Source organism: Equus quagga, chromosome 15 (genome assembly GCF_021613505.1).
Source record: "Equus quagga isolate Etosha38 chromosome 15, UCLA_HA_Equagga_1.0, whole genome shotgun sequence".
Taxonomy (NCBI): Eukaryota; Metazoa; Chordata; class Mammalia; order Perissodactyla; family Equidae; genus Equus; species Equus quagga.
Window position 1 is genome coordinate 85,744,950 of NC_060281.1, and position 24,370 is coordinate 85,769,319.

At 41.3% G+C, this 24,370-nt stretch overlaps 1 protein-coding gene across 3 annotated transcripts in view; it reads left to right on the forward strand.

The window, feature by feature from the left end:
• KREMEN1 (kringle containing transmembrane protein 1) overlaps positions 1-24,370 on the forward strand; it is a 65,445-nt gene that overhangs the window by 23,683 nt on the left and 17,392 nt on the right. For all 3 annotated transcript variants that reach the window (XM_046639167.1, XM_046639168.1, XM_046639169.1), the window contains exons 3-5: positions 218-309; positions 15,478-15,602; positions 24,009-24,162. In XM_046639167.1, coding sequence (XP_046495123.1) covers positions 218-309; positions 15,478-15,602; positions 24,009-24,162 — 371 coding nt within the window. The remainder of the gene's footprint in view (positions 1-217; positions 310-15,477; positions 15,603-24,008; positions 24,163-24,370) is intronic.

Genomic DNA, 24,370 nt, shown 5'->3' on the forward strand with positions numbered 1-24,370 from the left:
GGCCACCGCCCCTAAACTCTGAAGTATATGTCGGAGTGGATGAATGTGTTCTTATAGTATTAATCATTTTTTTCTTCTTCCTAAAAGGTGCCATTGAGATAGATACCAATTATTAGAAATGACACAGAAGCATTACCTTTTGGTAAAACTGAAAAACAATGAGCCAGTTGACTTAAGGCAAGGGAAATGTGACTGGTTGTGTCCTTTTCCCTAACAGAAACCCAGATGGAGATGTGAGCCCCTGGTGCTACGTGGCAGAGCACGAGGACGGTGTCTACTGGAAGTACTGCGAGATACCTGCTTGCCAGAGTAAGACTGATGCACCCTCTGAAGTTTCGGGATGCTGAACCCTTGAGTGCAGAGTGGCGGAGGGCAGGTAGTTCAGGCTGGTGGATTTTGTGAAGCAGGTGAAAGGAGCAGCCTTCCTGAGCTGGGGATTTTCACTTCTCTTGTTGAGGCTTTTCAGAAACGCGGATGTCCAGTTCTCTCAGGACCCCATTCCCTTGATGGATAAGCCCAACCAGAATTCCTGCTTATTAATTTTCTCATGCTGATTCTTTCATGGATAGAGACAGCAACAGCTCAGTAGCAGGCCAGAAAAAAAAGTACTTTGCACTTTTGGGAATGAAGTTTTTAGAATGAATGACGAACCCCTTTGTAGACAGTGAAACTAAGTTATGATACCATTTATTATTTGGATTTGACATGCTATGTCCCCTAAAAAAAAAAATGGTATTCAGTAAATACCTAATTAGATACCCTCCAAAGCCAATGCGATAGTCCTTTTCCTCACATTGACATAAAGATATGTTCTGTTGTTTTTATGATAACACACAGCTTGTTCCTCTCTATTACCAAAAAACCCAGTTTTTTAGCTTTTTACTGCAATGCCTGTTTCCTAAGTGTTTCATGCGTTCATTCCTATGTTTAGTATTTACTATATGCAAGGTACAAAGGCAGAAAGATACTCTGACCTTCAGGGGATATGTAGTGTGGCAGAGAATCTTAGGAAGATACTTTAAAACAAGGTAGAAAATATTTTGGGAAGATTCAGAGCACAGGAACTGAAACTAAACATGGTACAGTGTAGGAATTTACTAATGTAGTGTTTATAATATCCTTTTTAATTATGCCAGAGGAGTGGGGTTTCTTAGTTCCTAGAGCTGAAGAAAAGGACAACTCATTCATAATAATTCTGCTTGGCTTGTTTTTTCCTTATTATTTAAACCTGCTCCTTGCCCGGCCACATTTCTCACACCTCAAGTCAGAAGGCTGTGTCTGCAGAGTGATAGGGATGTTCCCCCGGGACCTGGGACCCTCTCACTCACGCCCACTCAGCAGTCTGCATTCTGAGGCCTCCAGGAGAAAGGGCAGCCCTTGACGCGGTGCTGCAGGCCCGTGCTCACCTTCCATAAGTTAAACTTCCAAATGTCGCCTCTGCCTGGCATTTAGGCCCTCACTTCACTGTCCTCCAACCCGAGTGTGCCTTGATTCCATCCCCAAACTGAGAAAACAGTGAAGACCAGAAGAATGGGCTTTTGCTCAGTCTGCTTAATCAAATTTTTAAAATGGAAAACATCTCATTTGGCTCTAGTTATGTAAAGAAGAAAGGGGCAGGGGGAGAGGAAAGCAGATTTTCTTCGGTCCATTTGTTTTACACAAAGATAGTCTTTTAGTACCAGCCTATGTCATTCTCTCAGGAATGGCGAACAGGGGATTTCAATCTGGGTGCTTTTATTTGGAAAGATAATCCTCAACTTGCATTTATAAAATATAATTTGGGCCGGTGGGAGCTGACTCATGTGGTCATTGAAACTAAGTTCCAGAAGAGAGAATTGTAGCAAAATGGTACAAACCATCTAATACCCCTCTAATTCGTAATTTTTGCCAGAATGTGCCTCACTCTTCCAAAAAAGGAAAATTAAACATCATTTCCCTTTATTATGGCCCTTTGGTAACCCTCTCAGAGTTTCTAAAACTGTCCTTGAAATGGTCTGGGTAGGGAGGTGTACAGAAGTTGGGAATGAAAACTGGGGAGTACTTGGTTTGGGAGGGGAGGGGGAGTGTCTGGTTTGGTTCTTTGATAAACCCTTCCATTTGTCCTGTGGGCACCAGGGTCCCCATCACGCCGAGCCTCAGACCTTGAGTCTGGCAGAACATTGTGCTTTTAGTGTGTCTGATTAACATAGTTGAGAAAAACTCCTGTGCTATTTGCAGCAAGAGACCTCGGTAATTGCCTAGTGGACTCAATTGAGATACAGCCTGCCTATTTTAGGCCAGTTTTGCCCTATTTCTGGATGTGGAGTCATAATTTTCATGAATAATACTAACCCTCTGTGTGAAGCCCACTATTCACGATTAGCATTGAATTTGTCATACAGAAAAAGGCCTGTGACATGATCAGATTCCTGGAAAGTTCATATCTGAATATAACAGACCCAGCAGGAGCCAGGGGGAAATGAATGTTTAGGGACAAAGCAGAATGTGGTTGAATGGTGGGCCATTGTGCGGAGACCGGAATCTCTGCCCCTCAGCGTGTTACATAGAGAGCTAAAACAAGCAGGGCGGCCGAGATGAAGTATGATTCAAAAAAGGGCAAAGAGAAATTTGAACTGTGCTCTTGACCTGTAGAGCCTGGATCAGAACTTACTGTTAAAAGGAGAACAACTCTGAAGAAATTGGCTTTGCTCTTCAAACCACTTCTGCCAGTATGTTTCTCAGAAACCCCGAGTTCTTATTACAGATAGAAGAAATACAGATTTTTAAAAGTAAATTCCAGCATCATCAAGTTTACCATCCCTCTAGATCCCACCCTCTAAATCTCTAAATCCTGTTGGTTTGGCCATTGAGGGGGAAATCATTTGGCTTAACATCCATCCTTTGCATATCTCTCTTTTGTTAAATAATCATCCTCATTCTAATCCTCCTTTATTTCATTGCTTTTGTGGGACGGGCCTGTATCAATCTGAGCATGGCTTTTTACCTGCAGCTTGTTTATAAAAGTTTTCTACAGTTTTTTAAAAGTAAATAATCTAGTTGTGAGTGGGAAGAGGAACCTGCAAATGACATTTAAAGGTAAATATTATTTTCTTCACATAGCTAATTTGGGCCTAAGGCCACGGGTCTGAAGAAAATTTACCTTGTCATCTCTGAGAGCTATTTTTTGTTTGCTATAAAACATTCACCTGGTTTCTACAAACCCAATATAAAAATTAATCTTTAAAATAGTTAGGGAAATTTGAATACAGGCTGAGTATTAGATTATATTAAGGAATCACTGCTAATTTTATTAGGTACAATAATGGTATGGTGGTTTTATATATATATATTTTTTTTAAGTCCTTTTAAATTAATGATACATACTGAAATATTTGTAATTGAAATGATATATCTGGGATTTGTTTTAAAACAGTCTAGCTTCCCAAAGAGTGAGTGGGTGGGGATGAGGGAAATGGATGAAAGAAGAATGGTAAAAAAAAAAAGTGAGTATGTGTTGATGCTGGTGACGGGCTCCTTATTCTTTCCTACTTTGTGTATGTTTGAAAGTTTGTGTTATAAAAAAAATTAATTTTATAAAATTTTAAAATTTAAATATTAAAAAATGAATACATTTAAACAACAGTCAAAGTGTCTGGATTCAAATGTATGATGTGATTAACCTAAACTGTGATACTCTTACCAGTAGCATACCGGTGTCTGAGTTAGCTATTAAAGTTTTAGTCATTAAGTTTGTTAAAACTACTAGTTATTATTTAAAGTATTTAAACAAGCTATTTAAAGTTATTAAAACTATTAATTATTATAGTTAGTTATTTAAAATTAATTATTAAAGTTTAAAATCACAAGGACTTTAGAAGTTATTAGCTGTGACAGATTACGTTATTTAAGCTCCAACCATATACCAGGACTTGTACAAAGTGGGGGATACAAGGATAGCATGGTCTGCAGCCTGTGGGGAGCCCCTAGTTTTGGACCGAAGACAGACACATAAACAGATAAGCATATGCAAGCTTCACTATAATAAGTGAGATGAGCAAAAGGTTGGGAGCACTGAAGAGGGGCGTCTGCCCTGGCGTGATGGGAGGCAGGAGTTACTGTTTGTCAAAGAGGGCTTCTGGAAGAAGCGGGGTCTTAGTGCAGAGCTTCTCCAACTTTAAGGTGCACACAGTCATCAGGGATCTTATTAAAATGCAGATTCTGATTCCTTAGGTCTCGGACAGGCCTGAGACTTCGCCTTTCTAGCAAGCCCCTGGGATGCTGGAGCTGCAGGACCACACTTTAAGTAGCCAGGTCTAAACGTTAGGTTTGGTCCCAGTAGGGAGGACTTTGGAGGCAGAGGGAACAATCACGCGCATGCACACGCAAGCACACACACAAATTCCCAAGCAAAGTCAGTGTTGCTGAGACATAAATTTTAAGAAGGTCAGGAGATGAGGTCTGAGAAGAATGAGATGGGGCACATAATGGAAGGTCTTGTGGTCTGGATACAGAGCTTGGCTTGACCCAGGAAGATGGTAATAAGGCTGAGGAGAATACAGCGTGTCAGAAGGAGACATTTCTCTATAGCTTTTTAAGCCTCCTTATTAGGGATTTGGGGCGAGGTTGCTCCCTCTTAAGCCATGAGAAGTTCTCTATGATTGTAGCATTGACATAGACCAGCCCTGACAGGATGTCAGCGAGAACACCTCTGCAATATGGGACCTTTGGTTGATCTCAGCCAGTGACTTCCCTGGCTCAAGTTCCTTTTAATTAAATGACACCCTGACTTTGTTAAAATAGATTTCTTGTTCCTTACAAAAATGTAGCCCCAAAAAACAGGTTTTGAAAGCTTCCAATCGTGATCCCTAATAAGAGTTTTTGAAGCTGTGTTCAGAGTTTGAGTATAAAGCCAAGGGCACTTTGGCAGTGGTGGTCAAGGCAGTCTCTCGCTTACAGAAAATGTTTTGTTTCTGTCAGCATTTTCCCTATTTTTAATGTCAGCGCTGATTTTTAGTATGTTTTAGCGTTTTTTTCAGCTATTATTGAGTACCTACTATGTAGAAAGTACTTATACAGTCATGCTCCACGTAACGAGGTTTCAGTCAACGACGGACTGCATGTAGACGCTGGTCCCATAAGATTAGTACCACGTAGCCTACATGTGTAGTATAGGCTGTACCATCTAGGTTTGTCTGAGTACACTTTATGATGTTCGCAGAGCAACGATGTCGCCTAATGCTTATCCCCATTGTTAAGCGACGCATGACTGTATTCACTTTATCTTATTTAACCTTTTCAACAACCTTTTAAGCAGGTGGTATGTCCGCTCTCCCCAGCCCCTGTTGTTCAGATGAGAAAATGAGGCTGGAGTAGTTAAGTGATTTGATGAGGATTAGACTGAGCCAAATAGGATTTGAACCTAGGACTCCTAATGGCAAGACCAGTGCCCTTTCCTTTCAGTACTTGAGAACAGCCCCATTTCCTTTATTTCCTTCAAAATGGGGCCCCTAGGATGGATCCAGGCCACGGTTGAGATCATTCTTGAGAGTTTTCTTTGTGGATTTTTTGGGAATTAGAGTTTGAAATTCTGATAGTATGCCGAATCATTAAGATTGCCTTTTTGACATTGTGGAAACCAAAGGATTAACTCAGTGGCGACAGAGGGTCTGCAGTTCAAGCTGTTAGCTCTAAGTCGTTTTCCTTTCTTCTTTGGGTTTGGGAAATCCCAAGCCCCAGGAGTAAAGCAGGCTGCGATGGTATCCAGGAAGCATTTGTTGCACAGCAGAGCCACTCTGTAGAATGTTGGGCTGTCTCTGCGGGTGTTCCAGCCCAGCTGCTCTCAGCTGGGAAGGGGCTCCCCAGAGTTGGACTCTGCATGAGACACTGCATCAGCCGCCTTGTCCAGGCCTCAGGGTTTCTCCCACCTTGTCTTCATTGCATGGGCTGAAGTTCGTCTTGAAAAAGACACGTCTCTGTGCATCATTAATTACAGTTAAAACGAACCTCAAACTTTGGCTGACAGCCAAAGCAATATTGACATGAACATTAATAATATGAATTATGCAGACTAATCTTTTCACCTCTTCTGTCTTTCCATTACAATACTTAACACTTTTATTTAATTGAACCCTTTTAGGCTGTCCAAATTAGCATTGTCAGAACCATGTTTTATATTGTTTATTCTTGTTCTCCCAACTAGACTAAGCTTTTCAAAGGCATGAGCGAGGGAGCTCTGGAATTTCTATGAAGGAGAAACTTAAGGTAGGAAGGGGAACGCAAGGATTTCTCCTAAAGCTGTATTTGCATAGCAGGTGCCCTCACTTTCCTTGGATTGTATGTTTACTTATGGAGGGATGCTGATGGAATTTATGGGAGCTTTATCCCCTCAAGCCGCTTCCTGGGCAGTCACTGAAAAGAGCCATATATTTTAACAGTCTTCCACAACATCTAGCCCGGTGGAGGCCGTAACAGGTGCTCACTAGATATTTTTGATGACATGATGTCACATCTCTTCCAGTAAGAGACACAACAGGAGCTAGTGGAAAGAATGTGGACTTCAGAGTCACACTGGCTTAGGTTTGAATCATTACTCATTTAATAGCTTACAGCAAAATGACTCTCCCCTGAGCCTTGGTTTCCTCCTCTGTGCCTTCAAGGGTTATTTTGAAGATTAAGTGAGTAAAAATATACGTAACCCTAAGTCCAGGACCTAGCACATGGTAGGCATGAAAGTTCTAGCAGGTATTGTGGTGGCCCGTGCTTTCCCCAAGGAATGGACTACCATTGGCATATTCCTGTCATCTAATTCCTAAATAGGTTCCTCCTAGCCTGTGTTTTATTTGTCATTCCTTTTTTATCTGACTGGCCATGGGGCTCAGTAGCGTGCCTCATGGCCTCAGCTGCCGTGGCGGCCATTCCCCTGGGGCCTGGTGGGGTACTGCACTCTGGGAACACAAGAGGCCCCACATTTGTTCTTACAATGCAGTTTATGGTTTCAGATCTGACATGTGCTCGATTGTTCTTTGTTTTTGGCAGTGGATATTATTTAATTTTCCATAAAAAAATACAGACTTTCTGAACCAAATGGACATTTTCTTTGGTGACAGATATATACTGTATTTCCAAAATGTTCTAAAGCACAGTTGTGTAAAGCATACAAATAACTTAAGAAGGGAAAATCATTCAGATCAATAAGGATGATTTTACCAAAAATCTTTACACTAGCACTTGCCTGTGAGAAATATACAAAAACATAAGAAATAGTCCCTACCCTCAATCTTATGATATAATTAGGAATCTGAGTTATAAACATAAGAGAAAATTGGAGAGCAGCCCATCACTTATATAAATAAGATTGAATTATGAGATACAGTGCTGTGAGTATTTGAAGGCAAGAGGGCTCAGTCAGGTTGTGCAACTTGGAGGCATCGTTACGGAGAAGGGTGGAGGGGCTGCATGGGTCAGGGCACAGGTCAGGGAATAGCCTGGCAGACTTGAGGAAGGGCACGGGATTGGTGTGCATGTGGGTTGGGAACCAAACTGCCTGAGTAGAGGAGTGGACAGAGAGGAACTGGGTCAGACTCTGAAAGCCAGAGTTGAGTAGATGGGGACTGACATGCTGAAAGCCCCAGTTTAGGAAGATGAGCCCAGTGTCCTTTTACAGGACGGATCAGAAGAAGGAAGTTTGGGGAGCAAAGAATGGGTGTGGATTTCTAAATCCAGGGGATAAGGGCCTGGGCTATGATGACAGCAGTGAGATAAGACAGGAAGGGTTAAATCCAAGATGCATTTAGAAAGAAGACAGAACTTGATGACAAATGGAATATATAAGGGATGAAACAGCAGGAAGAGTAAGAGATGACTCTGTGTTTCTTTGCCTGGGATATTTGCGGTGTCCCTGAAAAAAAAGTACAAGTCAACAAACTGAGCTCCTCTTCCCAGAGACACAGCTGTATCATTCCTCTTGAACTTGGACTGACCTTTTGTCAAGTAAGGTGTTTCAGTTGTCTGTTACTGCATAACGAGCCACCCCAAACCCCAGTGACTTAAAACAACAACTTATCATTTCTCCTGATTCTGTGGGTTGGCTGAGTTTCAGCTGGGCAGTTCTTCTGCAACTCTCATCTGGGCTCCATCAAGTGGCTGCATTTACCTGGGGACTCTGCTGGGGCTAGGACATCCAAGATGGCTTCAGGCCTCGACCTGGACTACCTCTTTTTTCAGTAGCATATTCAGATCTCTTCTATGGTGGTTGGTTTCCAAGAGAGAGGGAGCAGAAGCTGCCAGTCCTCTTAAGGCATGAACTCAGAAGTCCACCACATTCTGTTGATCAAAGCAAGTCGCAAAGCCAGCCCAGATTCAAGAGGAGAGGAAATTAATTCCAACTGTTAAAGTGGGGTGCAACACACGTGTACAGGGAGAGGAGAAATTATTAGAGCCTCCTTTGGAGACTGTCTACAGCATTAAATCACCAGAAGTTAAGTTTCAGAGAAGGAACTCCCACTAGAAGAGAACTACCACAGTGATGCATCAGGGCTGTATGGGGGTCAGGACCCTTAGGAACTCTTACTACCTTCCCTAAAGGTAAAATTTCATAGGGGAAGAAAAAGCTGTGGTTACTTATTTATTTGGGTGAGTTGATAGAGACTCAGACACAAGTAGGGCTGCTTGAAGGATCAGACTGACTGAAAGGGAGAGTTGATGTTTAGAATAAAGTTGTAGAGGTAGGGTGGGGCCATGTTGTGATAGGACTTAGACGAAGATGGCAGCTGCCAGATTTGGAATGGAAGTTGCAGATGGACAGGATAGGGTGCAGTGTGCTAGGGGTCACAGGCTGAGAGGGTGGAATAATCCACACTTACCCCATCGATGCTCTGAAGGAAGTATTCTAAACAATTGGTCCTCTAATAGGACACCAGCAGAATCATCTCCTGTGTACTTAGTCCTTGTTCCCACAAAGGGGAGAAATCAGCTGCTGAGGCACCAGGGTGGAGTCCCTGGGGTAGAAGATGGTCTCTGCCACACAAGGTTAAATGACATTTAAAATAAGCAGAGTCACTTCATCGTTTCTGAAGAAGCAGATTTTACTTATAAGAAAAAGTAAAAGTTCTGCAGAGCCAGGGAAGAGTTTTCTAAAACACAGGACAAGAACTTTGCTTCTGGTTTCTTAAATAAATATCTCAGATCTGGTCAGAGCACTGGAATAGAAAACATAGTAACAGTCAGGACTTCTTCCTATGCAAATTACCATCCGAAGATTTGTATTCAAATCGAGCTTTGACCATAATGGGTATGCTTTCTGGCTTTGTCAAAAATTGTTTATTGCCAGCAATAGAACTCACGCAAGCTAACTTGAGCAAAAGGGATTTATTGGAAAGACATTGGGACTGTATCACAGAGCCCAATCCCTGTGTCTCAAGAACCTAGGAAGAAAGTGTTCACTCTCGCCATCTCTCTCTGAGGCCACATGGTCTCTCATCTCTGCCTCTCTCTCAGCTTGGTGTCCATTCTTTTTCCTCTTTGTGGACCAGTAGAATCAGCTCACTCATCGACTCATGTGGCCCCAATATGGCTGCTTGCCTTAACCCCTACTTGACAGAACCCTGTAAGTCCAGTACCTGCAATTCACTAACTGGAATCCCAATTCCAGCTTCCTGGGAGAGAGAATCTGGTGGCCCCAGTGGGAGTCAGCTGTGGCCAGAGGATGGGGTCCTTTGGCGTCTCCCCACTGAGCACAAGTTATGGCAGCAGATCCTCTGAGAAGGTGCCGTGGGCAAGAAGTGGTTCTGAGAACAGGGCTGTCAGCTGCGGCTCCCTGGAGGTGTGTGTAGCACCTTCACATTGAGGCCGCAGTTAGATCCAAATGTACTGGGTGTTTAGTAAGCCTGCCAGACTGCTTCCCAACAGTTCCTTGTGACAGTAAAGAACAGTAGTTCCTGGGTTAATCCAAATAGAGGACCATCTCCCCTCAGCTGCCTCTCAAACTTTGATCTCTGTCAAGAACTCTGAACATCTGAGGAGAATGTTGGTAATTAACTGTCATGGGTTTCATAGCATCCACTGTGATAAACAAGGGGTCTATTTGTATTTTAAGATGATTTTTTAAAAATTGAAAGTGATGGAGCCTCTTTGGTAACAGGAAAAATGCATGACCAAGCCACAGGACTTTAAAGTGGTCTTGAAAGTAAAAAGGAATTTGAGAACAAATATCCTTTTTCAAATGGACTTTTCCTCCCTGCTTCTGGGAAGAGCTAAGGGTGGGACACGGTCTGGAAATCCACTCAGTTGACCAGTAATGCTTTTGAAGACTACATGACGTGTCTCCTCCGGCGAGACTTCGAGCCACACTTTCCAGTGCGAGTCAGAGGGCAGTGGCACCCCTCAGAGGCTGGCCTCAGGGCACACAAAGTATTGAGGGACCAATGTGTCTGAGGGTTCAGTCTTTAATCTCAAGGAGACATTTTCATTTGGCTCCCCAGACTGGCCCTGTAAGGAAAGGGGGCCAGGGACAGCAAGAAAAAAACCATGGAGTGAGAATCTGCAACCCTGGAGCTCACTGCTCTCCACTTCATCATGTGTCCCCATGCGAGGCCCTTAACCTTGCGAAACTGTGATTTCTTCTCTGTCACGTGGGAATAACATCATCTGACCTGCCTTCCTGAAAGGGCTGTGAGTTTCATGTGAGATGCTTACGTGAAAGTGCACTGTACACTTGCCAGATGTAAGAGATTAATATTTTAATATCTGGAATCAAACTCAGTTTTCTGGAGTGGCTGCCTTTGATTTGGTCTTTTAATTTAGTGCTATTTTACTTTTCTTATTACTAAGCCTGTTGTTCTTGTTTGTGTGGTGAATGATGAAAGCCTTATTATATATGATGATAATAAACACTATTTATTCAGCACATACTATCTTGCCAGGCCTTGTGGTGTTTACTTTATTTACATTACCTCACTTTAATTCTCAGAAGAACCCTTTGAGGTCCCTATTGTTCTTCATTCTACTGTTGATGAAACTGAGCTTGGAAAGGCCGTGGAGGATGGGCCAGAATTCACCCTAGGGTCAGTCTGACTCCAAAGCCTGTGTTTGTGATTGCTGCAAAATGCTGGCCGCTTCTGGACAGATGACGGTAGCTCCAATGCCCTTCGGAATATTGCCAAGAACTGGGCAATGAGCATGCAAAAAACAACTCCTGAGCTGCAATATGAATGGCAGAAAGTGGGGAGCATAAAGCCCCTCCCTCTTTTAGAAACTGTTTATTCTGATTTTTCACATAATTCTAATAAGTTTGATAATTTTATTCTAAGCCTAAGAAGCAGCATGTTAAGAAGAGGATAAGCAAAGACTGCAGGCACTGACAGTAGCAAGAAGTAGATAAGACTCCTTCCAGTTCTAATGTTCTGAGGGTTCAGCAGCCTTGGTGGTAACTGAGGAGACAGATTAACTGTTAAAGTCAGACACGAGAATGTAAAAAAGCACTATAGTCGGGGGCCATTTGGTGAAATACATTTGGTGGCCTCAAGCCACCAAGAAAACTTTAAAGTAGGTTAAACTAATTTTTTAAAAGAAAAAACTAATTTTAGAAAAGTTTCATCCAAAATGATAAAGAGAAAATTTTAAGTTTTGAGGTTAATCTCTATGGAAAACTCAGTTATCTAGTATGGTCTTTCTAGGTAGCCAAAGAGGACAGTGAGCAGGCAGGAGGCGAGCCCACCCTTCCTGGCGATAAGTGGACGTTGTGATGCAGATCAGCTCTGCTCTTCATTCGCTGCTGCCCAGGAAGTACTTTACCTACTCACTCCGGGATTTCAGCTGGGGACATGAAACATGCTTGTTCACTCAGCACACAGTTTTAGAGCGTCTGCTGTGTAACTGGGGCCATGACAGGCCCTGGGAATACAATGGTGTGTAGAACATACAGTCCTACCCTTAAGTTGTTCATGGTTAACTGGGGAGAGAGAGACACATAAACAGGTGTTTAGAATCAAACTCAGCATAGGCTGCTGTAGGATTACGCAGCAGGAGCATCTAACCTTATTTGTGAGGGGCGGGGATGATGGGAGGGCCCTGGGGCCTTCCAGGGGAAATGATGCTCAAGCTGCAATCTTATGCAGAGAAGAGTATTCCAGGCAGAAGGAATAGCATGTGCAAAAGTCTAGAGGCCAGAGTCATATGCAGTTGGGAAATTTGCAAATACACTATAATTTGGTTTGGGCTTTATATAGAATGTGAGCCGAGGGTTAGAGAGAGGGGTCATGCTGGCAGGGGAGAGAAGGGGAGCAGCACAAATCAGGCAGGGCCTCGTGTACCAGGTGAGAAAATTTGGACTTTATCCTGAGGGACAACCAGGGAGCTTCGACGGTTTTAGGCAGGGCCCCTGCGTACCTCTCCAGGTCCTGCTGCTTTTCCCTCTCTCTGTTGCTGGTTATGTGCGTTCTTTTTGTTCCTGCGAAGGCCAAGGTCATTCTTGCTTTAGTTCTTTGCACTTGCTGTTCCTTCTGCCTGGAATGTACTGTAAAGATTACTCTGGTTGCAACTTACTAACTAGATTAGAGCAGGGTGAGCCTAGAAACAGGAAGATGGAATAGGAGGGCAATCCACTGGTCTTAGTGAGAGGCGATGATGGCCTGAACTGGAGAAACGACAGCGTGGATAGAGAGACATGGACAGATGTCTGCGATATTTTAGGAGGTAGAATTGACAGTGTCTGGCAAATGATTTATTTGGGCAGCGGGGTTGATCTTCGGGCCATTGATGTTCAAATGGATGGAGCAGCCGCACGATGTGGTCTGATTTCCAGTGATCTTCTTCCTGGTGTGTTTTGGGACCTTTCTGCCCCACTGGAATGTGAGCTGCCTGGATTTGCTCACTGAATTGTGAATAACGTTTATAGGTTCCAGCTGCATTAATACAACCCATGGCCTTGTTTATGTCTCATCTTAACTTTTATGATTATGTGCCTTGGGCTCTCTATAAACTAATACATAATAACATGCTTACTTGTGAGCATAATGGAATAAATGGGACAAAAATCATAGTAAATGACCAAGATGATCATGATCAAGTAGTTCTTATTAAGAACTATTAAATGCGTGGCTCAGGTTTCCATATGCAATGTCCCTTTAACAAACTCGGCTTATATGATTCCCCACCCCCCACCCACCCCAGAGATGCTTAACTCACTGCATTTGTTTAAACCCTAAAACCCAGACATTCCCAAGCCAGGCACCTACTAAACACTGGACTCCTACTGCCTAGAGCTTTTCTGTTTACATTTGCTACTATAGAGATTTGGTTTGTTTCCGAAAGATGCATTTTAACATTTGTGTGGTGAGCCATGTTTGTTATAGTTGAACCACGTGTGACGCAAGGGAGAACGGTAACCACTTGGCTTAGAGGGGGAAGGGTGACTGTTTGGGTTAGCAGAGGTACTTCCTGCCAATTTAAAATGAGCTGGTTAGATGTGGACGGTGGCAGAAATTAAAGCGTGTGTGTATGTATACATATATACATATACATGTGTATATTCTTATATGCCAAAAAACGAATGTGGATATAAAGCTTGTTAAACTGGACCCATGCTGTTTTCCAGTCTTAAAGAAAAAATGCTTTCTAAGAGTCTAAATGACTCACTTTAGAAGTGGATAATGTACAACTCTTAAGTGACCTAGAAGTGCTTCTAGGACCACGCCCCACTCATGTCATTATATCTCCAGTTATATAAACTGTGAGGAGTCAAACAGAGAAAGTAGGGGAAGACTTCATCTGATAGTGGGATGATTCATAAATTAATAACACAGATGGAAAACTAAGGTGTAGACAGGTTGATTTGTCCATAGCCCACAATAAATTCATTTCTTCATTCAATAAACATATATTTAGTATTTATTATATAGGTATATTAGTTATCTTTTGCTGTGTAACAAATTACCCTAAAAGTTAGTGACTTAAAACAACACACATTTATTGTCGCACACTTTCAGTGGGTCAGAAAGCCTGGACATGGCTTAGCTGGCTCCTCTGCTTCGGGGTCTCCCCCAAGGCTGCAATCAAGGTGCCTGCCAGGGCTGGAGTCTCATCTGAAGGCTCCACTGGGGAATCTACTTCAGGCTCACGTCGTTTTTGTAGGATTCAATCTTTGTCGAAACTGAAAGTCGTGGTTTCTTGCTGGCTGTTGGCTGAAGACCACCCTCATTGCTTGCTACATGGCCTTTCTGACACGGCATATTGTTTTATCAAAGTGTGTAAGCCAAGAAAGCAATAGAGAGAGTCTACTAGCAGGCAGAAGTCACAGCCTCTCGTAACCTAATCACAGCAGTAGCATCCCGTCAACTTTGTCGCATTCTGTTGGTCAAAATCTAGTCCAGCCCACTCTCAGGGGAGGGGACTGCACAAGAGTGTGAATACCAGGACGTGGGGATCATTGAAAGCTGTCTCCCACAGTTGGTGCATATGTTCAGGTTTCTTTATTCTCAAATACAGCTTTTTCTACTAGACCAAACCATCTGATTGTGTGGTTACGAAACACTAATATGTTCACTGTGGTAAGCTTGATAGTGGCCCTCCAAAAATGTCTGTGTTGTAATCCCTGGAATCTTTGAATATGTTACCTTACCTGGTATAAGAGACGTTGCAGGTGTGATTAAGTTAAGGATTTTGAAATGGGGAAGTTATTCTGAATTATCCAGGTAGGCCCAGTGTAATCACATGGGTTTGTGTAACAGAGAGGCAGGAGGATCAGAGTCAGAGAAGATGATGTGGTGATGGAAGCAGAGGGAGGAAAGAAGATATGATGATGGAAGCAGAGGCTGGAATGGTGCAGCCGCAAGCCAAGGAATAGGGGCAGCTTCTAGGAGATGGAAAAGGCAGGGAACAAATTCTCCCCTTGAGCCTCCAGAAGGAACACAGCTCTGCCGACACCTTGATTTTAGTCCCACAAGACTCATTTAGTACTTCTGACCTCCTGAACTGTAAGATAATGAATTTATACTGCTTTAAGCCACTTAGGTTTGTGGTAATTTGCTTCAGCAGCAATAGGAAACTAATGACCTTCACCCAAGGACCTTGGGGAAATCCACTTGTGGAGCTTTCTAAGAAGCAAGAGGAAGGACATGGGTAGAATGATGGGCTTCTAAGGGCTTTTCCTGCCCTCCAGTGACTCTGAAACATAATTCACATATTGCAGCTTCTCTGTTTTTAGGAAATTCTTTCTAGTTCTCTTTAATATTAAATTCTATCAATGCCGAACAGGTTAAAAATTTCTTAAGGTTAGTTAAAGGTGGACCTGGGCCTCCCATAATCTTCAAAATAAACCAAAAACATAGCATTTAGCTGAGGACACTAAGGCTTCCATTTTTAAAGCTTATTGCTTGTTATTTATTTGTACCTTAGGAGTGGAAATACTGGCTGAGATGAAAGTACCTGGCACAAATTGCATTTCCTTCTTGGTGTTTCACAGCCAGGTGTTGTGAAATTCTTTTGTTTTTCTTTTTTCTCCAGTGCCTGGAAACCTTGGCTGCTATAAGGATCATGGAAACCCACCTCCTCTAACTGGCGCCAGTAAAACATCTAACAAACTTACCATACAAACCTGCATCAGTTTTTGTCGGAGTCAGAGGTTCAAGGTAATGACTCTGTGGCTGTGTATCTATAGAAAAGGATAAAGATGTATGTGCATTCTGCTGAGATAACTTAAAAATACATGTACATTTTTAAAAAACAACCTGTAAAGCCATGCCATCTACTTGTCTGCCAAGGAGAAGTTGGAGGAGGAGTGGGGCTTGGGATTCAGGAGTGTGAGGCAGCACTGTTGTCTAAAGACCGGGAGAAATGGAGAGGGAAATCTCCAGTATCCGCATCCCTGTTTGACCTCCGACAGAGTTATGTGTTTCCTCGTGCCTTTGTATCTTAGGAGCAGGGACATCTCTGGCTCCACAGAGGATCTGGGAATAAGCCAAGGTAGTGGTTGCTTCCTTGATACATTAAGGGGCCCTAGCCTGCACACCAGTCCAAAATATTTTCTTTCCTTCTTATTCATTCTTCTATCTGAAATTCATTCCTTGGCCGATAAGATTCAATAATACTATTGTTTGTTATATCAAAAAAAGAAAATTCCTTCCTTCCTTCCTTCCTTCCTTCCTCCCTCCCTCCCTCCTCCCCTCCTCCCCTCCTCCCTTCCTTCCCTCCTTCCTTCCTTCCTCCCTCCCTCCCTTCCTCCTTCCCTCCCAGCCAAAAAGTCCTTAACCAGACCCAAGCAGGACGAGTAGCCTGGCAGGGTTCAGGGCCAGTGTGAGGCAGGTGGCTTAGCAGGGTGGTTGGCCCAGCATAATCAGATGATTGGTTGCTTGCAAAGGCATTGAACATAAACGTAAATATATTGAGGATAATGGGAGCCAGGTTTCTCACTGTTGGAGAAGGGAGCCAGGGAAAACTGGAATGAAGCCTACAGTGTTGGACAGGGGTTGAAGTTATTAGTATAGTGCAATCTTGGTTTCTGAAAACTGTTCTTCACTAAAAAGAACTGGAGCTCTTTGGAGAAAACTGCACCTTCTAGACCTGGTTTTGAGAAAATGCTAGGTGATCCTGAAATTACAAGAAAATAAGGAAGGATAGGGACTTGTCTAAAGGACATAGGAACCAGCTTAAAGGGTCTCCACTGGCCAAATAGAGCATAGTTTGAGCTTCAAAACAAATAATGATAGTAATAAATATACTCCATTGAGTAAAGAATCCTCAGATCCACGCTGATATAAATAAGTGAATAAGTAAACAAGGAGAAGAAAAGCATTTCCATATAGGGGAATGCCAACTAATAAATGTAGAAGAAATAGTGGAATTAGAAAGTTCACCATTTGGCAGCCATCATAGTAATAATTGATTCAAAGAACAAATATCAAGGTACGCAAATATCCCAAGTCCTTATCTACTGGTAAATGGGTAAAAGTTGCATGAGGAATAGAATATTTAGATAGTCTCAAAGATCTCCCCACAAAATACTATAAAAGGAAAACAAGTAATTCTGCAGTGGAGAAAACTGGCATATACTACCTAACGCAAGTGCTCAAAGTTAATATCACCAGTGATGGGACAACTCGACATTGTGTCCCACCTGACCTGTCAAGAGCATAACATCACTTTAGTGGTATTTCTGCCCAAAATGCGTAATGTGAATCTGATCATGAGGAAACATAGACAAACCTGAAATGAGGAACATTCTACAAAATGACTGGCCTTTATTCTTCAAAAACATTAAGGTCACAAAGGTCAAGGAAGGACCAATGAACTATTCCAGTTTGAAGGAGACTGAGGAGACCTCACAGTTAAGTACATCTGTCGTCCTGGATTGACTCCTTTTCTACAAAGGATGTGATTCGGGCAGTTGCCAGCTTGAATGGGGGTCTCTGGGTGAAAGGGATGGGGGCAGTTCTTTGTGTTGGTCTTGCAACTTCTCTGCACATTTGAAATTATTTCAGAATAAAAATATAGTAAAAGCATTTGGGGAAATACAATACCTATTAATGATAAAAGCCATCAGCAAACTAGGAGTAGAGGGAAACTTCCTCAACCTGATTAAGAGCATCTACAAAAAAACCCCAAAATAACACCATTTTCAGTAGTGAAAGGTTCAGTGCTTTCTACCTAAGATCAGGAACAAACAATGATGTCTACTCTCACCTCTTCTATTCACCATTGTACTGGAGGTCCTTGCCAATGGAAGAAGGGGGAAAAAAGAAATAAAATGCGTGTAGGTTGGAAAAGAAGAAGTAAAATTTTCTTTGTTTATGGACAACATGATCATCTACGTAGACAATTATAAGGAATCTAGAATAAAAAAGCTTCTAGAACTAATAAGTAAATTTTTCAAGGTTGCAGGTTATAAGGTCATATATATATAAAGTCCTATATATATAAAAGATCTTATGTATATATTCATATATTGTTCATATATATATATATATGAATCAGTTGCATTTCTATACGTTAGCAGTGAACAGTTAGAAAATTTTAAATTCCATTTATAGTAGCATAAATAACTTAAGGATAAATTTAACAAAGGATATTAAAGACCACATAACATTGCAAGGGAAAATTAAAGAAAACCTAAATAAATGGAGACATTGTTCATGGCTTAGAAGACTCAATATTGTTAAAATGTCAGTTCTTCCTAAATTGACCTATAGATTCAGTGCAATCCCAATCAAAATCATAGCATACTTTTTGAAAAAATTGACAAACTGATCCTAGAATTTATATAGAAAGGAAAAGAACCTGTAATAACGAAAATAATTTTGAAAAAGATCAGCTTTGGAGGACTTACCCTGCCTGATCTCAAGACTTACTATAAAGCTATAATAATCAAGAGAGTGGTATTGGCATAAGAATAGTCACATAGATCAGGAGTCCGCAAACAATGGCATCTGGGCCAAATCCTACCACCCACCTATTTTTGTAAATACAGTTTTGTTGCCACACTCCTTCATTTACATATTGTCTGTGGGTGCTTTCATGTTACAACAGCAAAGTTGATTACTTAAGAAGCGACCATATGGTCCACAAAGCTGAAAACATTTACTATCTGACCTTTTATAGAAAAAGTTTTCCAACCTCTGCTATAGATCAGTAGAATCAAATAGAGAGTCCAGAAATAGACTTGTACTTATATGGACAATTGATTTTCAACAAAGATGCCAAGATAATTCAATGGAAGAAAGGATAGTCTTTCAACAAATGGTTCTGGAGAAAAACTAGAGCTCTTTAGGGGAAAAAAAAATGAACCTCTATCTTTACATCACACAATAGACAAAAATTAACTTTAAATTTTACTATTGAAAAAGGAGCTATAGTACTGGCATAAAGATGGACATACAGAGCACTGGAATAGAATTTAGAGTCCAGAAATAAACCCATACATTTACTTAAAGTCAATTGATTTTTGGCAAGGGTGGCAGACTATTCAGTGGGGAGAGAATAGTCTTTTCAACCAGTGGTACTGGGACAATTGGATATTCACATGCAAAAGAATGAATTTGGACCCCATACCTTACACCATGTGTAAAAATTAACTAAAAGTGGATCAAAGACCTAAATGTAATAGGTAAAACTATAAAACTCTTAGATAGGAGCATAGGTATAAATATCCATGACCTTGGATTAGGCAGTGACTTTTTAGTTATGATACCAAAAGCACAAGCAATCAAAGTAAAAATCAGTGACTTGGACTTCATTAAAATTTAAAACTTTTGTGTGTCAAGGACACTATTAAGAAAGTGAAATGATAACTCACAGAATGAGAGAAAATATTTGGAAATCATATATCTGAATAAGGGTCTAATGTCCAGAATATATAAAGAAGTGGCAACAGCACATGAAAAGAGGCTCATTACCATTAGTCTTCAGGGAAATGGAAATCAAAACCATAATAAGATACCACTTCACACAACAGATAACCTAGGATGGCTGTAGTTGTTTTTAAAAAAAAAAAAACTACAAAAAAAAAGGATAAAAACAACTGTGGATGAGGATGTGGAGAAATTTGAACCCTGATACATTGCTAGTGGACACGTAAAGTGGTGCAGCTGCTATGGAAAACATTTTGGCAGTTCATCAAAAATTTAAACACAGAGTTACCTTGTGACCTAGCATTTCCACTCCTAGGTACCCAAGACAGTTGAAAACATATGTTCACATAAAATTTGTGCATGAATGTTCATAGCAGCATTATTCATAATAGCCAAAAAGGGGCAACAACACAAATGTCCATCACCTCGTGAACAGGTAAACAAAATGTGATGTATAGATATACAATGGAATATTATTCAGACAATTAAAAGAAATGAGTTACTGATGCATGCTACAGTATAGATGAATCTTGAAAACATTATGCTAAGTGAAAGAAACCAGGCACAAAAGGTCACATATGGTGTGATTGCATTTGTATTGTGTCAGATTGTTCCAATCCATAGAGACAGTAGGTTAGTGGTTGCCAGTAGGTGGGAGGTGGGAGGAAGTGGGACTACTGCTGATCGGTCTAGGGGTTCTTTTTTGGGTGATGGAAGTATTCTGGAATTATTGGTGCTAGTTGCACACCATGGTGAATATACTAATAATCACTGAAAGTACACTTTAAAATGGTAAATTTTATGTTATGTGAATTACATATCAATAAAAAAAAAGCTTAAAACTGTTAAACTTCTAAAAAAAAGTACAGAAAATCTTATGACATTGGGTTAGACAAAGATTTCTTAAACAGGACACAAAAAACTACAAACCATAAAAGAAAAAGTTGGTAGATTGGACTTATCAGTATTAAAAACTTATCTTCAAAAACCAGAGTTAAGAAAGTAAGAAGATAAGCCACAAACTGGAAGAAAGTAGCTGCCAAGTATATATTTGATAAAGGACTTGTATAGAGAGTATATAAAGAACTCTTACAACTCAATAAAGAGACAACTCAATTTAAAAATGGGCAGAAGATTTGAACAGACATTTCACCAAGGAAGATATGTGGATGGCCAAAAGACACATGAAAAGATATTCAGCATCACTAGTTATCAGGGAAATCCAAATTAAAATCACGATGAGATACCACTCCACATCCACTAGCATGATGAAAGTTAAAAATACTGAAAATGCTAAAAATTAAGAATGTGGAGCAACTGTTACTCTTTTAGACTACTGGTAGGAATGTAAAATGGTACAGCTTCTTTGGAAAAAGACGTTGAAGTTTTTTTTTTTTTTAATCTTTTTAAAAATTTTATTTTTAAGGTTCACATGTGTTGTTCCACGTACGTCTACTCTATCACATCTCATAGTTGCATAATATTCATTCCATCTCTGGTTTTTATCTCATCTTTTTTTTTTTTTTTTTATTAATGTTATGATAGATTACAACCTTGTGAGATTTCAGTTGTACATTTTTGTTAGTCATGTTGTGGGTACACCACTTCCCCCTCTGTGCCCTCCCCCCACCCCCCCCTTTTCCCTGGTAACCACCGATCAGATCTCCTTATCAGTATACTAATTTCCACCTATGAGTGGAGTCATATAGAGTTCGTCTTTCTCTGACTGGCTTATTTCGCTTAACATAATACCCTCGAGGTCCATCCACGTTGTTGTGAATGGGCCAATTTTGTCTTTTTTTATGGCTGAGTAGTATTCCATTGTGTATATATACCACATCTTCTTTATCCAATCATCAGTTTCTGGGCATGTAGGCTGGTTCCACGTCTTGGCTATTGTAAATAATGCTGCGATGAACATAGGGGTGCAACGGACTCTTGAGATTTCTGATATCAGGTTCTTAGGATAGATACCCAGTAATGGGATGGCTGGGTCATAGGGTATTTCTATTTTTAACTTTTTGAGAAATCTCCATACTGTTTTCCATAGTGGCTGTACGACGTTGAAGTTTTTTATAAAGGTAAATATACACCTGTCTTTTGACTCAGCAGTACCAGACCTGGGTAATTACCCGAGAGAAATAAAACCTGTGTCCACACAGGGACTTAATGCATGAGCCTTCACAGCGGCATCACTCATAACAGCCCCAAACTGTAAACCACCCAAATGTCCATTACCGGATGCACAGGAAAATAAATTGTGGGATATCCATACTGTGAAGTACTACTCCGCAATAAAAAGAAAAGATATAGTACAACATACTGATACAAGCAACAACACAAATGAATGGCCACAACATCATGCCAATTGAAAGAAGTTAAACACCAAGTCCATGCTGAATTCTAAAGGGATCTTAGGTCTAACTGTAAAATGTAAAACTATAAAACTTTCAGAAGAAAACAGAGGAAAAATTCTTTATGACCTGAGTTTAGGTGAAAAGTTCTTAGGCATGACACCAAAACCATGATCCGTAAAAGAAAAAATTGGTAAATTTTAATTTGGACTTTACCAAAATTAAAAACTTTTTCTCTGCAAAAGACATTTTTAAGAGAATGAAAAGACAAGCCATAGCCTGGGAGAAAAATCATGTATGCAATAAAGGACTTTGTATCCAGAATGTATTAAAACAAAAAAAAAGAAAAGAAAAGAAGGAAAAGAAAAAAACTCTAGGGGCTGGCCCGGTGGCCTAGTGGTTAAGTTCACGTGCTCCACTGCAGGCGGCCCAGTGTTTCATTGGTTCGAATCCTGGGCGCGGACATGGCACTGCTTTTCAAACCACGCTGAGGCAGCATCCCACGTGCCACAACTAGAAGGACCCACAACGAAGAATTTACAACTATGTATCAGGGGGCTTTGGGGAGAAAAATAAAATCTTTAAAAAAAAAAAAAAAGAAAAAAACTCTAAAAACTAAATAGTAAAAACACACACCAAAAAAACAATTAAAAAATAGGCAAAAGACTTGAACAGATATTTCACTAAAGAAGCTATGCAGATGTAAAATAAGCACATAAAAAGACATTCAAAATCATTAGCCATTAGGGTAATGCAAATTAAACCCACAATGAGATACTGCTACATAGCTATTAGAATGGCTAAAATAAAATATACTGATAGGGAGCTGACCTGTGGCGAGTGGTTAAGTTTGTGCGCTCCGCTTTGGAGGCCCAGAGTTTCCCCAGTTCGGATTCTGGGCACGGACATGGCACCACTCATCGGGCCATGCTGAGGCGGCGCCAATCCCACATGCCACAGCTGGAAGGACCCACAACTAAAAATACACAACTCCATACTGGGGGGCTTTGGGGAGAAAAAGGAAAAATAAAAAATCTTAAAAATATATGTATATATACTGATTATGACAAGTTTTAACAAGGATATGGAACAACTGGGACTCATACATTGTTGTTACGAATGTAAAACGGTACAGTCCTTCTGGAAAACAGTTTGGCAATTTCTTATCAAGTTAACCACTTACCATATAATCCAGCAACCCCATTCCTAGGCATTTACCCTAGAGAAATGAAAACACATTCACACAAAAATCTGTCCACAAATGTTTATAGCGGTTCTGTTCATAATCATGAAGTCTTGAAACAACCCAGTGGATTAACCAACTGTGATGCATGCATACAGTGGACTACCGCTCAGCAATCAAAAGGAGCGAACTATCGATACACGCACCAATTTGGATGAACCTCAGAGACATTAATGCTGAGTGAAACAAGGCGGTCTCAAAAGGTTACATACTATATGATTCTGTTTATATGATATCTTAGTCTGTTCTGGGTGCTATAAAAAAGTTCTGTAGACTGAGTGTCTTAAGCAACAGACATTCACTTCTCACAGTTCTGGAGGCTGAAAAGCCCTAGATCAAGGCGTTGGCAGATTTGGTATCTGGTGAGGGCTTGTTTCCTGATTCATAGACGGCTGTCTTTTTGCTGTGTCCCACATGGTGGAATGGGTGAGGGGAGCACTCTGGGGTCTCTTTCATAAAGGCTCTAATCCCGTTCCTGAGGGCTCTGCCCTCAGGACCCATTCATCTCCCAAAGGCCCCACCTCCAAGTACCATCACATTGGGAATTGACTTTCAAAATATTAATTTGCGCAGACATAGACATTCAGTCTATAGCATACGACATTCTTGAAAGGACAAAACTTTGGTAATGGAAAACTGATTAGTGGTTATAAGAGGGGTTATAGGAGGGGAACTATAAAGCGATAGCACAAGGATGGTTACTGGGGCGATGCACCTGTCCTGTATCCTGACTGCAATGGTGGTTGCACAAATATATACATGGGCTAAAATTCATAGAACTATACGCCATGTAAATAGTTTTACTGTATGGTAATATAAACAATAAAATAAAAAATTTAAGTGGGGCCTATAATGAGTTTGCTGGGAGAATTAGCTGGAAAGCACTTACTGCTGAAGGGGGAGCATGGTGGGGTGCATAGTTACTAGTCAGCGTGTGATGAAGTGTGTGAGGGTGGGACAAGGGAGAGGTCCCAGGACAAGGTGGGCTGGGAAGATGAGGCTGGTTGCGTGCTGGGGATCGACCCTGCCAGGCTCTGTTGGGTCACCTGACACCCTGACTGATGCTTACCAAGTGCTGCTTCTCTGTTGTGGCAGTTTGCTGGGATGGAGTCAGGCTATGCTTGCTTCTGTGGAAACAATCCTGATTACTGGAAGTACGGGGAGGCAGCCAGTACTGAGTGCAACAGTGTCTGCTTCGGGGATCACACCCAGCCCTGCGGTGGTGATGGCAGGATCATCCTCTTTGACAGTGAGTATGCCCCGTGCTTGTCACTGCCCAAGGCACAGGAACCCTTGGGCCAGGGGAACAAGCCGGCCCACCCTCCTTACCCTCTATTTATTCATTCATTCACCCAGCAACACTAATTAAGCGCCTACTGCAGGCTGGGTACTGACCAGACCCCGGGGATACAGCACTGAACAAGCAGACTCACAGCCCCTGTCCTCTAGAAGGGAGG